Source organism: Capsella rubella, unplaced genomic scaffold, assembly GCF_000375325.1.
Source record: "Capsella rubella cultivar Monte Gargano unplaced genomic scaffold, Caprub1_0 scaffold_1, whole genome shotgun sequence".
Taxonomy (NCBI): domain Eukaryota; kingdom Viridiplantae; phylum Streptophyta; class Magnoliopsida; order Brassicales; family Brassicaceae; genus Capsella; species Capsella rubella.
Window position 1 is genome coordinate 6,163,825 of NW_006238923.1, and position 14,786 is coordinate 6,178,610.

General features: G+C 37.8%; 4 protein-coding genes across 4 annotated transcripts; 2 read left to right on the plus strand and 2 right to left on the minus strand.

Annotated features, from left to right (window-relative positions):
- Positions 1–98: 98 nt before the first annotated feature.
- LOC17897497 (probable aquaporin TIP3-2) lies at positions 99–1,535 on the plus strand. The gene is made up of 3 exons (XM_006303778.2): positions 99–416; positions 520–785; positions 958–1,535. The coding sequence occupies exons 1-3, from the start codon at positions 275–277 to the stop codon at positions 1,351–1,353; spliced, it is 804 nt and encodes a 267-aa protein (XP_006303840.1). The 5' UTR covers positions 99–274; the 3' UTR covers positions 1,354–1,535.
- Positions 1,516–5,183, minus strand: LOC17897213. Its single transcript, XM_006306708.2, has 7 exons — positions 4,735–5,183; positions 4,222–4,457; positions 3,464–4,085; positions 2,999–3,365; positions 2,771–2,850; positions 2,404–2,598; positions 1,516–2,314 (listed from the first exon to the last, which is right to left on the minus strand). Exons 1-7 carry the CDS (start codon positions 5,086–5,088, stop codon positions 1,652–1,654), a joined length of 2,517 nt encoding a protein of 838 aa, XP_006306770.1. The 5' UTR covers positions 5,089–5,183; the 3' UTR covers positions 1,516–1,651.
- An 825-nt stretch (positions 5,184–6,008) lies between these two features.
- On the minus strand, positions 6,009–8,555 carry LOC17900757. The gene is made up of 6 exons (XM_006305242.2): positions 8,278–8,555; positions 7,397–7,617; positions 7,062–7,284; positions 6,883–6,968; positions 6,700–6,791; positions 6,009–6,552 (listed from the first exon to the last, which is right to left on the minus strand). The coding sequence occupies exons 1-6, from the start codon at positions 8,389–8,391 to the stop codon at positions 6,281–6,283; spliced, it is 1,008 nt and encodes a 335-aa protein (XP_006305304.1). The 5' UTR covers positions 8,392–8,555; the 3' UTR covers positions 6,009–6,280.
- A 2,356-nt stretch (positions 8,556–10,911) lies between these two features.
- Positions 10,912–14,741, plus strand: LOC17897016 (ABC transporter G family member 11). Its single transcript, XM_006306840.2, has 10 exons — positions 10,912–11,771; positions 12,125–12,414; positions 12,504–12,675; positions 12,759–12,881; positions 12,963–13,091; positions 13,192–13,386; positions 13,488–13,574; positions 13,654–13,926; positions 14,041–14,148; positions 14,249–14,741. Exons 1-10 carry the CDS (start codon positions 11,388–11,390, stop codon positions 14,597–14,599), a joined length of 2,112 nt encoding a protein of 703 aa, XP_006306902.1. The 5' UTR covers positions 10,912–11,387; the 3' UTR covers positions 14,600–14,741.
- The last annotated feature ends 45 nt before the right edge of the window (positions 14,742–14,786 follow it).

Genomic DNA, 14,786 nt, shown 5'->3' on the forward strand with positions numbered 1-14,786 from the left:
TACATATATAGTGCCAGTGTTGCTTGTATATATTGAGTCTTAGTTAAGGAACTGTCCAGATTGAATGATCAGGGTAAGATCAAGAAATGGATAGACACGAACAGGATCCACGTGTTCAGCTTCGGACACTCTAGTATCACATCTGTCTCCTAATCACTTATAGTGCGCGTCTTTTATTAAGCTATCCCTCTATCTCGCTCTTCAATCCTTCTTCTTACCTTTTCTTCATTCTTCTTCATCCATCAAAGGTTTTGATCCTCTTAAAGGGTTTTAAATGGCAACATCTGCTAGAAGGACATACGGATTCGGGAGAGCTGACGAGGCGACTCACCCGGACTCCATTAGAGCCACTTTGGCTGAGTTTCTTTCCACTTTCGTCTTCGTCTTTGCTGGAGAAGGCTCCATCCTTGCTCTAGGTTCGTAGTTAATCTATACATACGATATATTGAATATTATCGTTGGAAGTGTGCATCACCATGCATGTGTGATATGAACGGTATATGTATTGTTATTGGACAGACAAGTTGTATTGGGACACGGCGGCTCACACCGGGACAAACACTCCGGGAGGGTTAGTTCTGGTGGCGTTAGCTCATGCATTGGCTTTGTTTGCGGCTGTTTCCGCAGCCATCAATGTCTCTGGTGGACACGTGAACCCCGCTGTCACTTTTTCTGCTCTAATCGGAGGCAGGATCTCGGTGATCCGAGCTATCTACTATTGGATTGCTCAGCTTCTTGGTGCTATCCTCGCTTGTCTCTTGTTGAGGCTTGCCACTAATGGCTTGGTATATTACTTCTCATCAATTTCGATATTACTATTATGTGTGTATGACCGTCTAGTCAGGCTTTGGGATTGGATTGCCTTTTTATGGTACACTTTTGGGTTGAACCAGGAACTTTGTATATATATCTCTGTAAATATATGCTCATGATGGAATGTGATTTTCTGTGATGCAGAGACCAGTAGGTTTCCATGTAGCGTATGGAGTTAGTGAGCTTCATGGGCTAGTGATGGAGATCGTACTTACATTTGCATTGGTGTATGTCGTCTACTCAACCGCAATCGATCCAAAGAGAGGGAGTATTGGTATCATAGCGCCACTAGCCATCGGGCTCATAGTTGGGGCAAACATTTTGGTGGGAGGACCATTTGATGGGGCCTCTATGAACCCGGCTAGAGCCTTTGGTCCAGCATTAGTAGGATGGAGATGGAGTAACCATTGGATCTATTGGGTTGGACCATTCATTGGTGGTGCACTCGCAGCACTTATCTATGAGTACATGATCATCCCCAGCATTAACGAGCCTCCTCACCACAGTACTCACCAACCATTGGCTCCGGAAGATTACTAGACCGGACCAAACCTCATATGGAGGGTTTTCTCTTTGTATAAACAATCTCTGTGTTTGCTCGTGTTGTTTGTCTCTCTCGTTTTTTTTTTCCTGCAGTTTCCTATGTATAATTGAGTCCACACTAGAGACTGTTTTCTTGTATTGTACTTGAAAAATAATAAAGATTTTCAATGATCGATTAAGAATGGAGACATCTATGGCTTTCTCTCAAAAACGCTGTACATGTAACAATGCCTAACTTCCTGTGGTTCTATAAATAAATCAGTTTTTGTATTGCAAAAGCTTCTTTCTTCTCATGTTAAGAAGGTCCTCTCATCTTTTCAACGATCTGCCTACTCTTTTCCTCCATGTGACGCCTTTTCTCTTCCAACTTCTCCCCCATTTTCTTCCCAAGATCCAACATCCTTGCTCGTCTTCCCAATTTCTTTCCCTTTGAATCATCTTCTTCGCTTGAAACTGCAGACCTAGATGGTGATTGAACAGCAGAAATCCCTCTTGAGTTCGTCTCCTGCTTTTCAGTGCTGCTGGGTAGCAGGAGTGGAGTTCTCAGTTCTCCCAAGGTCTTATCACACTCTATTGTTACAGTCGTGGAATTTGACGATGGTGTAGACACAATAGCCTCTGTTTCTTCAGTATTCGGTCTCTGGTAAGCAGTGGCCGCTTTCTGCTCAGACTGAGCACAGGAGGAAGAAGATATAGTCCCTGCTTCAGAAATATTCGGTTTCTGGGTGGCATTTGCAGTTCTCTGCATTTGCTCAGACTGGATACAGCACGAAGAAGTCGGTGGCTTGTCAGATTTAGATCTCGCTTCTGTTGCCTGGGAGCTACCGTGATCATTTTCTTGATTCAGCCACATGAATGGAGCGGCTTTGCGTTGAACCCAATCATCTTTTTCAGCAATCATCCAAGGAATTGTCAGGCTTTCACAGTTGGGAAGAACCACAGCTTCCCGTATTGCCGTCTGCAGAATCATAATGTTATCTCAGTCTGTCAGCTCAAAGTTCACTAGAGACCAAACAGAAGAGAACCCCAATGGAGAAAAAAGTGTACCTTAAACCGGTTGATCAAGAACATTGCAACATGGCTGTTGGTGATTTTGTGTTCCCCAACAGAAGATGCGAGATCGAAATCTATATCCGGCATGCTCGTGAATCCAAACCATAACTGATCAGAAGGAGGCGGCTTCATGTGTACCCGCAGTGTCCCTCGAAGAGAAGACACCCGTATTGATAAAGAGATAGGTACCTGCATTTGAGAAACAAAGATTTATCTAAGATACCATAGTGAAACATGAATGGCTGGAAAAGATAACATAAGAACCCAGTCAAAGGTTATTAGGAGAACTGAGGATAGCTTATATCAAGCCAACAAGTAGAAAAAGAAATGTCTTGTAGACATTTGAAAAATGAGAATTAACCTGGGAAACTTGTTCAGCAATTGTCTTAAGAATAGACTTCCATCTGGATACACCATTACCTTTTGATCCCTTCAATTCATCTGCAAACAACAAAAAGATGGTAAGAAAATTCATTCGTAACTATCATCCCGATAAATAAATATGAAACAGGAGTCACACTCGCAAGATCACTGTGGGTAAAACAAGAGACGACTACATTAATCCAGATTCGGTAAACAGTGAACTAGCCTGCTTTATTGGCTCCACCATTTTTCACTTCTCCTGCATCAACAGTTTCAACAGGGATGACTAAATGCTTTTCAAAATCTTCAACACGTTCAGCGAAGTTTGATGGGACTTCCCCTGCAGAACTTGTCTGCAACCTTGTATCGGTTATGCCTTTTTGCAGATCCACCTGGCGGATGTCAACACGTGTTTCAACATCAATCACCGCGTCACCAGAGTACTCGATATCTAGTTCAAATGCCCAAACACCACTCATCTCCATTGGTAGAACCCGTGTAGCATGTATATGAGGTGGGAGATGTCCAGTGTCAACATCGGAGCAGATTAGTTTTCCTATGTAGCTCGGAGTCCTCATGTTGGATAAAACCCGCTGTTTAAAACAAAAAAAAAGTTACATCTTTGTTTGGTTAAAGAAATCAGTTCATCTCTGAGTTCATAAAAAGTTTCAGAATCTTGAAAAGTTCAGACCTGGATTCGTGCTTGCACAGCATTCTGCACACCTGTTTTCCGTTTCAGATCGAAAAATAGCCTAGAAATTAGCAAGTTCCACGCTAATGTTCCTTCATCCATGTCAACCTTTTCCTCAGAGTCTCCATCTGAAATCCCAGAAATATGACTGCAATGGCTCACAGATCGTGAAAAAATAGGCACATCAGTTCCATCTGTGATGTTATCTACTATCTTTTTCCCTGAAATGCTCTTCCCTGAGCTGCTTCCATGTTGTGAGTAGGTTTTCCTGTCTTCACGATTGGATCTCTTTCTAGAAAATTTCCTCAAGAACAAGCGAACCTTTGAGGAAGAACCATCTGTTCTGTTTCCTTTGTCAAGTGTCTCAAAACTATAGCCAAGTGATGGTTTCATAAATGAAGGATATGCAACATGAAGAGACGTCACATAATTACGGAAATCTTCTTTCAGTTTGGTGGAGTACCAAATGAACCTTTCCTGATTTTCGCAAGCAGCAAGACGAAGGGCTTTACACCATGATTCCTTTTCCCAAGAAGTCTCAAGATAGATGTAAAACACTTGGTTTCCCTTATACAAAGTTGGAGAAATCTTGCTTTCAACTTTTATAGGAAATCTTTTGGCCCTAAGAAACAAATAAATATGGTGAAAACATTAGAACTCGCTCTTGATTCATTGTGGACCAGATTTTTGACCAGAACTTCACAATCCCATTGCTTAAGCATGTAAAAGCAAAGGGTGAAAAGCGAAAGAGGCGGTACCATTTGCGTGTAGGGAGATCAGATCCTGAAACAGCCTCAATAGAGCAAGCTTTTAAAGAAACAATCGTCTGAGTGCCATCAGCATCTGACAAGATGAGCTTGTGATCTTTGATTCGAGCGAATTTCCGAAGCGGATGAATCTCCAAGAAGTCTCTCTTTCTCTTTTGCTCTTTTGGTAACTTCTCCTTCATCCAGTTCTTTAGAACTTCATCCAACTCCAAAACCCAGACCGTTCCCTGGGAATAAAAAAAAAATACAAAACTTCATTACAGAAATCTGAGGAAAAAGACATCCAAAATGCCAGAAACAGGACTTGTCTAGCTCTAACTTGTACTACAATCGAAATTTCGAACGAAACGGAACACAATTCTCACAACGGAAGCAGCATGCACACATTCCGAAATTACATACCCAGAATTCAAAAGATACAAATCTCTCTCTACAAAGGACGAACTTTTCGTCTCTCTGCCTCGGAAACACAAAACCCTTAAAAGAAGGATTGAGATTGATCACCTGTTTGTTGATACAGAAATCAACGGAGTCGCGAGGAGGATTTAAATCCTTGGAAGATGGATCAGAAGCGGGTTTTGACTCAATCCGATCTCTCTTCCGATTCAATCGCTTCAGAAGATACATAAATCCCGCCGCTTCCGCCGCTAAGACGGCGAGAATTCCCAGGAGAAATCCAGATAGGAACACGAAAGCCACGAACGAAAACATCTCCGAGAAGCTCTGAGTCTGAGGGAGAGACCTTTTGAGTTTTTTTTGTGTTTTGTTTTTGTTTTTGACCCTGAGCTGACGAGGAAATGTGTATGTGGTGAGGGTTTCTTGACAAGGAGAAAGATTCGAGGCGTTGAAGTTGTTCATGTCAGTGTACAACAAAGAGAAAGAGAAGCTGTGGGATTAGCCATCATCCATCATTCATCTCTGGAACCGCGATTCCAACTTCCAACCAAATTTATTATTTTGGTGCCTTTACAAAAATTACATATTTCAACCACTTTTTTATATTAACGTCCCACTCTTTCGTCTTTATATTTTAACATGCCAAGTTTTTTTTGGTTAGACAATGTACGAATGAGATGCCATTTGCTTTGCTTTTGCAATGTAAAAGGTACCCAAAAAAAACCAAGTATGTAATCAAAGTATATGATAATTTAGGTTGCTCACCTAATTTTGGTTCAAACTTAGCAAAAAACTGAGTGGTAAAATTGTAATTAAATAAGTATTTTCGCGGGCAATTTTAAAAACATCGAAATAATTGTTTTAAACGGAAAATAGTTTAATGAAAAGTGATATGTTTCATTTCTTTCTTTTTTTCCTTTTTTGCTATCTAAAATTTTACGTTATTGTGATTATAAAATAATATTGTATAACCCGATCTTCTTGATTGTTATTTTCGAAAAGAAAAAATTGACTTTTTGAATTTAAACAAAAAAACACGCATAATTCTACCCACTATAAAGTGTTTTGTAAATAAAATCCACACATACCCACTGTCATATAATGAAAATATTCTAGATTAACTCAAATACAAAAATTCTTGGGAATTTTCATAATTTCATCTGAACAGTAGACATATAAATGGTATTGTATATATGTACTTCATATGATTCAAAAAAAAAAAGGTACACTCTATTCTAAGTTTCACATGCACAAGAAAGCTAATTCCATTAAAGAACACAAAAAAATTATGGCCAAACCACTCACCTATATGATCTCTCTGGTTCTCTTTGATTATTTTTGGTAAAGTGAAAGGTTCATTTCTTTCGTTTAAATTTAGTAAATTGCAAAGTTCATTTATTTCGTTCTGTAACGACGAACCAATTTACAGAAGAAAAACATCTGACAAGATATGTTAGTTCTGACAACAAAGTTATATGGTCAGAAATCCTTACCAAACAAACATAAAACAGATGCAAGAAAGACCAAAAAAAAAAACTTGAGGCACAAGTCACACACCTCACAACACAAGTACACAACAGAAGGAATATAAATTTTTAGCTACAATGGCGAGTTGGAGAACAACTAAAAACAGAGTTTTGTCTTTTTGAACCTACTAGCTCTTGTTCATGGAGAAGAAGATATAGTCATGGTGATCATGAACATTAAGCTGTTTCAGCCACGAATCCGCTGCACTGCGGAGATAAACTAGACGTTCTTGGTCAGATGATTCTTGATTCCCCCACAAATCTCCTTGCAACTTGTAGGAAACTAAACCAAAAGGAGGCAGAGGAAGTCTCTTGGTTACTGATTCATCCTCACAGCACAATGTTTCTTCGTCCATGGTTTCGTTAATCTCATCGTCGTCGTCTCCCTCTACCAAATGACCTGAGAAATCGAACATCAAAAGCTAGACGTTTCAACAGTTTGTACCAAAACATGTCCTTATAAGGCTAGGCTAATATAGTTTCTAGCTACAACACTCTTAAGGAGTAAGGATTAATATACCATGAATGCATGAACATAAATGTATACCTTGGAAAGCCGAAGAAAGCGTATGATAACTCAAGAAACACGTGGATAAGTCTTTATCGATCTTCCGAGGTGGAATATGGTATATCGGATACCTAAATTCGTAAACAAAAATGTTGAAGACTTCATCATCATCATTATCTCATCGAGGCCAGAAAACACTACTTGCATATCAGATAAAGTTACCACGCAATGGCCATCCAACTTGCCGGAGACAAATCAACATTCCTTTGAGTCGTAAGTCCCGGATACTTGTTAGCCAATTCTTTTACCTAAAACAAACCAAAAGTTAGAGAAATTTTTCTAAGCTACTTAGTTTAGGCAAGTAAGTGAATGGGATCACAAGAAATGAAATGAACGAAAACCTTGGTGGTGAGAGGAACCCGCAAGTGAGGTTTAATGGACTCAAAGAACTGAAAATCAATGGAACCGAGCTTATCTCGCATCAACGAAGAAACGCCATCGATTTCATAACCGGAATCCTCAGAAACACTACTAGAACGACTGCTCAGTGACCTTGGCAACTTCTCAATCTCACTATCATCACTCCAACATTCACTTTCATAATCAACAACATCACTCTGGTTCCTGCAAACACCATAGATTCACTCCTCAAGTTCCTCACCACATATATAGAACACTCACTCTTCTTCCTATATTACAAATTAACTAAAAATAATTTTAGGAAAATTGATCAAACCTGGACATAGCTGTAGATTTGTTGTTAGTATAGATTTGAATGGCGGATAGATAGGGGACATAGTACTGCATAACGGAGTCACCATTGTTTAAAACAACCTTTGATCCGAGTCCATAGGCGCTCAGCTCATCAAAATAATCCCAAAGATCACTAAGCTTAAAATATTCGGTCTCATCTTTGCTCTCCTGGATCCACAAACTGTTCAAATCGTTCTCGCAGCTCTGCAAAATAACAACAAAGATCAAAGTTTATACTTTTTTTTTTTTGGTTAAAATCAAAGTTTATACTTAGTAGTATTAGACAGTAAAATCCCTAATGAGAATCATTAATTAGACCCACTTAAAAAAATACAAAACTGTTGATAATAATATCTAAGCGATAGTAATCTAATTGGTATACACCACACAAGCAATTAACCACACATATAATTACAATAATTGCTGAAAGCGATAGTAATCTAATTGGTATATAGATGAAGAAGACACATTCACAGGATATACCTTAGTACTTCAGAATATTCAAACTTATATATATATTTTATTTTCAATACACAAATTGAAATAGCTGTCGTAAGGTTTCCACGTGGTGAAAGCAAACTTCACGAAATGCCATGAAATACTCGATTTTATCTAGTCCTTTTATTGCAAGATCTTACCAACAAACTGTATTTTAATAGTAATTTATTCTGTCGATATGTAATCTAAACAGGAGATTAATTTGGGGGAAAATGTACTAAAATGACTACTAGCTGATAGAAAAAAATGATTCTCGGAAGAAAAAATATAAAATAACACCAATATAAAGAAAATTACGAACAAAAACAATTAGCTTTTTTTTATATAATAATTATTAGTAAAGGTAAACAAAAAAAAAAAAGGTACCTGTGATAAAGAGAAAGAAGGAGGGATTGGAGTGATTCCGATAAGAAATCTCTCAAGATTTGATCGGAGTTTTGTCGACGACGATGACCACCACCACATTCTCTCTCTCTCCATCTCTCACTCTTTTTACACAGCGTATTTATGAGTTTTTTTTGTTATATAATAAAAACTACCTCTCTTAAAGAAAAAAAAAACAAAAAGCGTAGATGAGTTTATTGAACTTTAGATGAATTATATGGGCGGAAAAAAATAACAAAACCAAAGAAGTATTAGAGCAACTAGCAAACAGAGCTTGAATGAAGGTTTTTGGAGTATGATTTGCTTCTATTTATTATTATTATTTATTGCAGGACGAAGAAGAAGAAACAAAAAAAAAACGAACACGACCAAAGAGCTTCTCTCTCCTCTGTCTTTTTCACTCTTGTTGTCGTAATCTATTTCTCTTGTTAGGTAATTTAGCATTTCACCTCCCTTCTAACTTAGTAACTTTTATCGTTAATCTTTTTACTGTTGTGTGGTAAATAGTGAACATATGTTTCCAAAATAAAGATAAAAATACTAGTTTAGCTAAGCCTCGTTAAAAAAATGAAAAAATCCGCAACTTTTTCCGTTTTTTAGATTTTCATCAAAGCATCACCTTATAAAACAAGACCAAAGAAATATGATACGTTTGCCATACAAGGAACGTATTGTGGTGTAAGGGAAAAAGGTTTACGAGCTTTTTACAGTCGTCATTTTTTTGTATTTTCTTACAAATGATTAAAATTTTGAAAGAAGTGATATATTATGATCATTGAAAGAAGAAGAAAGATTGAAAGAAGAAACCAGAGACACTCAGTAACTGTAACTGTAACTGTGTGAAAGAGATTGAGATGAATTGATCTGGTCGCCACATGTCGATGATTGAAGCTGCGTCGGTCTCTCGCGTTTTTTGTTTCTCTTTTGTTTTCTTCCTTATCTTGTCTTTTCCCTTGCAACATTCATTCTATCATCATCTACTCTCGTTTAATAATTTACTAGCCATATATATATATATATATATATATATATTTACCGAGTTAACAAATTAGATGTATTGCACGTTTTTAATTACTACACTATATCAGGAACTAATTTAACAGTAAAGTGGTTTCTTTTAGATTGCTAGAGCCACGTGTTTTGGGTTCTTCTCGTCCTTTTCCTCGTTTCTTAATCATTTTTTTTTTTTTGGGTGTTACGAATGCATTAATTTATCATGTCTTTCTACGGTGATTTAACTTTTGCTTAGCTTGATAATTAGTCTCTATATAGCTATATAAATCTATTTTATTTTATCCATTTTTGTCACCAAACTCATCACTGTATTCGTCTCTTTTTTTTTGTTACTGTAAAGACTGATTCAATAGTTTAAAACAAAATGCCAAAAAAAAAGAAGGAAAAATTGTGTTTTGGGAAAAACGAGAATTCAATTAGTGGGCCTAATTGGTGAAGGATCCATTAATACAGTATATTACGTTCCATTTTTGTATTTGGGCTTGGATTCCATTACGTTTTTTATAAAACATTTTAGCCCAATATAAAAGTTTTATGTGAGTATGCGTCTTGGTCGTCTGCGTCATGAATCTGAAATCAAAGAGACAGAACTTAATTGGGTACATTCGTTTTAATTGCAAGGTGTATAAATAAATATGCCTGTATTCTCTCTCTGAATCATCAAAAGTATGAATGTCTAACAGTGTGAAAATATTTATAAATTTCTATTAGTTGAAACAATTCTAGAACTAAAAGGTGTATGTGGCCATAAATAGATTTTTTAAAAGAATATATATAAAATCTTATACAAACTTGATTTATTTTTGGTTTTATCAATAATGAAGAAAAATGGACCTACGAAGTAGAATGGCCATCAAGGGTCATTATTACTCTCTGCTTGCTAACAAGTACCCAACAAATGAAGAGTAGACAGACTTTGTACTCCTTCCTTTTCTAATATTTCGGCACTTATCTGTCAACAATATTTCAGCATTTACGTACACACACACTATGCATGCATGCTTTATAATTAATTAGAAAGACAAATTATTATTGTTGTATCATACATACATATATAGTCAGTCATACGTCTCATACTAGACCAAAACACATAGCGGACGACGATGAACTAATTAAAATAAACAAACTTGTACACCAAAATATATTATATATATATTCACCGTCGTCATATTATTTTCCTCTCTGAGTCTGAGATGCTTCCTTCATGACGACGACTACATCTACCTAGAACCCTTTTGGCCTTTCGATAATTCGTTACTACTGTATTAAGTATTATTAACCATTAGATATCAAAAAAATATAACGGTCAATCAAGTAATGAAAGTATCCAAATTATATATTTATATATAAGAAAAAGAAGGAGGTCAGATTTGGTTTGGTTTGAGGGGGGTGGTGGTCTATTCAATTACTAAATGCAAACTTCTATCGACTACCAGACTTACACAATAAATGCAACCACAACCAAAAAAAAAGATGAAAATTCACCACATCATCAAACACATAATTTGGACCCTACTGGGGCTACTGGCTACTACTTCCTTCTTCTTCTTTATTTTCTTATTTTCTTTTTCTTTTCATTCAATTCTTCTCCCAACCATCTTCTTGCTGTCTTCATAACTAGGCCTATTCATAACTATCTCATTTCTTGTTCGATTCAAGATTTTTTTCTCTTCTTCTTTCTTCTTTCTTTCCAAAACAAAACCAAATAAATAAATAAATAAAAACTCTCTCATTATCTTGTGTTGTAGATATATTAGAAAAAAAAAAAACCAAGAAGGAGAAGGAGAAGTGTTTGTTGTGTTTCAGTCATTCAATTGTTCATGAGAATAGAAACGAGTCCAAGTTTGTTGTTCTTCATGCAATATTCTCATGACTCTGTTTCTCTGAACTCTTTTCCCCTGCATTTCTTCTACTTATACTTGTTTCATTAACTCCCCTTTTTTTCATATATCATCAGTTCACACTTTTTCCATTTCCTTTGGACAAAACCCCTTTTCTCGGATTCTCTCTTCTTCCTTTTTTTTTCTTTCCTTCTTTCAAGAAACACACAAAGTATATCCTCTGTTTCGGTTTCAGACATGGAGATTGAAGCAAGCAGACAACAAACCACCGTACCGGTTTCGGTCGGCGGAGGCAATTTTCCGGTTGGTGGTTTAAGTCCCTTGAGTGAAGCCATATGGAGAGAAAAAGCTCCGACCGAGTTTGTCGGAGACGTCTCCGCGAGGCTTACGTGGCAAGATCTGACGGTCATGGTTACTATGGGTGATGGTGAGACTCAAAACGTTCTAGAAGGTCTTACCGGCTACGCTGAACCAGGATCTCTCACCGCTCTCATGGGTCCTTCCGGCTCTGGCAAATCAACTATGCTCGACGCTCTCGCCAGCCGCCTCGCCGCTAACGCTTTCCTCTCCGGCTCCGTTCTTCTCAACGGCCGGAAAACCAAACTCTCCTTTGGAACTGCTGTTAGTATTATCTTTTTTTATGCATAACCCTTAAAAATCTTTCTCAGCAATTTTTCAACTTAATTTTGTATATAAAACACAACTAGGAACATTTGATCAACTTTATTCGAAAAAGGTTACAATCTTTCAAACGTACATATGCTTTATGCATAGGTTTCAGTTAGCTTACATTATTTTGTCTTGGTCTGATATATAAGAATGTTCTTGGATTTTGGAGCTTAGCTATTCATAGTTTCTTACAAAAGAGAAAAAACACAAAAAAACAAACAAAGTAATCTTGTTTTATATTTTTTTGTGTGTACAAGTATTGTTTTTGCTCATTTTTTTCTGACGAATCTGAGTCTAATTGCCAGGCATATGTGACACAAGACGATAACTTGATTGGTACGTTAACTGTGAGAGAGACTATTTGGTATTCAGCGAGAGTTCGTCTTCCGGACAAGATGTTGCGGTCAGAGAAGCGTTCTCTTGTGGAGAGGACAATCATAGAGATGGGTCTTCAGGATTGTGCAGATACTGTTATAGGAAACTGGCATTTGCGTGGAATTAGTGGTGGAGAGAAGAGACGAGTCAGTATTGCTCTGGAGATTCTCATGAGACCTCGTTTACTCTTTCTTGATGAGCCAACAAGTGGTCTTGATAGGTAAAAAGTGTTTCAGACAGCTCCTTCAATTTTCCGATTCTCTTAACTGCTATTAAGCTTGATGCCTGTTTCGGTTTTCCTCTGTGTAGTGCGTCTGCATTCTTTGTGACTCAGACGTTGCGTGCATTATCACGAGATGGAAGGACGGTGATAGCATCGATCCATCAACCGAGCAGTGAGGTTTTCGAGTTGTTTGATCGGTTGTATCTGCTTTCCGGAGGCAAAACAGTTTACTTTGGTCAAGCTTCAGATGCATATGAGGCAAGAAACCTAAACCAAAAAGAATATCTGGTTCTCTGAAGATACCATGGAAACTAATCCGAGTTTTTTGCTTTTGATTGCAGTTCTTTGCACAAGCTGGGTTTCCATGTCCTGCTTTAAGGAACCCTTCTGATCATTTCCTGAGATGCATAAACTCAGACTTTGACAAAGTTAGAGCCACTTTGAAAGGTTCTATGAAGCTAAGGGTACTGAAAACCTTCCCTTTTAACTGATTTCAATTCATAGCAAGTCTCATTTGCTGATGGACTTGTTTATCTACTTCCCAGTTCGAAGCAAGCGACGATCCGTTGGAGAAAATTACCACAACTGAAGCTATTAGGCTCTTGGTTGACCATTACCACACTTCTGACTACTACTTCACAGCAAAGGCTAAAGTTGAGGAGATATCCCAATTTGTAAGTACTATGCATTACTTTCCTCAGATTTTGTTTGATGTTAAGACGTGTCACCTGATCTCTCTAAACTGTTTCCTCGTTTATTTTTTTTTGTTTACAGAAAGGGACTATTCTTGACTCTGGAGGCAGTCAGGCTAGTTTTCTTCTGCAGACCTATACTCTAACTAAGCGATCCTTCATCAACATGTCAAGGGACTTTGGATACTATTGGCTCAGACTTCTTATTTACATCTTGGTCACTATCTGCATTGGAACCATATATCTGAACGTTGGGACAAGCTACAGCGCCATTCTGGTACTTGCTAATATCATCTATAAGAGAACAACTCAAACACAAAGTAGAGCAAGTGTTTATCTTACCTCTCACCGTATCTGTCTTGCTGTTTGTGAAATCAGGCACGGGGCTCATGCGCGTCCTTTGTCTTTGGATTTGTAACCTTCATGTCAATTGGTGGATTTCCTTCTTTTGTTGAAGACATGAAGGTTAGTTAGCCACTCCTGCAGTTTTCTTGCGCAAACCGAAATGAACCAAACGGTTTTGTTAAACTGAAACTGACTGCAGGTATTCCAAAGGGAGAGACTAAATGGGCACTATGGAGTAGCTGCTTTTGTGATAGCCAACACATTATCGGCAACGCCATTTCTGATCATGATAACTTTTATCTCCGGGACAATCTGTTACTTCATGGTGGGTCTGCATCCAGGATTTACACACTACCTCTTCTTTGTTCTCTGCCTCTATGCAAGTGTCACCGTTGTGGAGAGCTTAATGATGGCCATAGCTAGTATTGTTCCCAACTTTCTCATGGGTATCATCATCGGAGCTGGAATTCAGGTGCTCTACCAAACCATTCATCATAGACCTTTTAGTTATTTTCATCCTTTCCCTCTTTCTAAAAGCAGAAGAGAAGCTCTTCCTAATTCTGTTTGTCTTTCCCTTTTGTTTCAGGGGATCTTCATGCTGGTTTCAGGATTCTTCAGGCTTCCAAATGATATCCCCAAACCTTTCTGGCGTTATCCAATGTCATACATCAGCTTCCACTTCTGGGCTCTACAAGTAAATATTGTTGAAACAAGAAAAAAAATTCATATCAGCTCATCTTCATGTGACCGTAATAGCAGAGAGCTAATATTCTTTTGTTTTGCTTGTTCTCCAGGGTCAGTACCAAAATGATCTGAGAGGCTTGATGTTTGACAGTCAGGGGAGTGCTTTCAAGATTCCGGGTGAATACGTTCTGGAGAACGTCTTTCAGATCGACTTGCACCGATCAAAATGGATTGATCTCAGTGTGATTCTTAGCATGATTATCATCTACCGCATCATTTTCTTCATCATGATTAAGACCAACGAGGATGTTACTCCTTGGGTCAGAGGGTACATAGCACGCAGAAGGATGAAGCAGAAAAATGGAACTCAGAACACAACAGTTGCACCAGATGGTCTTACCCAGTCCCCTTCTCTGAGAAATTACATTGGTACACGAACTGATGGAGCTCGCAGATGGTAGAGTTTTGAGATTGTACCATATTTCACTAGGCCTGCAATATCAAAACTCAGTGTAATGTGAGAGCAGAGAAAGTTGAGTGTGTTAGTTATAGAAATATTAAACCACGGATTTGTCTAAAATAATCACTACATTTATTTTTCTACTTTGTTAGTAACAAGCGTCATCTTGTTGCATTATACAGTTTGCA

What these genes read in the sequence shown, in the direction of transcription:
- LOC17900757 (XM_006305242.2), bottom strand. Translation starts at nt 8,391, where the DNA reads ATGGAGAGAGAGAGAATGTGGTGGTGGTCATCGTCGTCGACAAAACTC. An exon ending in AAATCTACAGCTATGTCCAG is followed by an intron (nt 7,285 to 7,396) that starts GTTTGATCAATT and finishes TGGTGTTTGCAG; the next exon opens with GAACCAGAGTGATGTTGTTG. An exon ending in GCTTTCTTCGGCTTTCCAAG is followed by an intron (nt 6,553 to 6,699) that starts GTATACATTTAT and finishes TCGATTTCTCAG; the next exon opens with GTCATTTGGTAGAGGGAGAC.
- LOC17897497 (XM_006303778.2), top strand. Translation starts at nt 275, where the DNA reads ATGGCAACATCTGCTAGAAGGACATACGGATTCGGGAGAGCTGACGAG. An exon ending in AGGCTCCATCCTTGCTCTAG is followed by an intron (nt 417 to 519) that starts GTTCGTAGTTAA and finishes GTTATTGGACAG; the next exon opens with ACAAGTTGTATTGGGACACG. An exon ending in GGCTTGCCACTAATGGCTTG is followed by an intron (nt 786 to 957) that starts GTATATTACTTC and finishes TCTGTGATGCAG; the next exon opens with AGACCAGTAGGTTTCCATGT.
- LOC17897016 (XM_006306840.2), top strand. Translation starts at nt 11,388, where the DNA reads ATGGAGATTGAAGCAAGCAGACAACAAACCACCGTACCGGTTTCGGTC. An exon ending in CCAACAAGTGGTCTTGATAG is followed by an intron (nt 12,415 to 12,503) that starts GTAAAAAGTGTT and finishes TCCTCTGTGTAG; the next exon opens with TGCGTCTGCATTCTTTGTGA. An exon ending in CAAGCTACAGCGCCATTCTG is followed by an intron (nt 13,387 to 13,487) that starts GTACTTGCTAAT and finishes TTGTGAAATCAG; the next exon opens with GCACGGGGCTCATGCGCGTC.
- LOC17897213 (XM_006306708.2), bottom strand. Translation starts at nt 5,088, where the DNA reads ATGAACAACTTCAACGCCTCGAATCTTTCTCCTTGTCAAGAAACCCTC. An exon ending in TGGTGGAGCCAATAAAGCAG is followed by an intron (nt 2,851 to 2,998) that starts GCTAGTTCACTG and finishes TGTTGTTTGCAG; the next exon opens with ATGAATTGAAGGGATCAAAA. An exon ending in TTGCTGAACAAGTTTCCCAG is followed by an intron (nt 2,599 to 2,770) that starts GTTAATTCTCAT and finishes TCTCAAATGCAG; the next exon opens with GTACCTATCTCTTTATCAAT.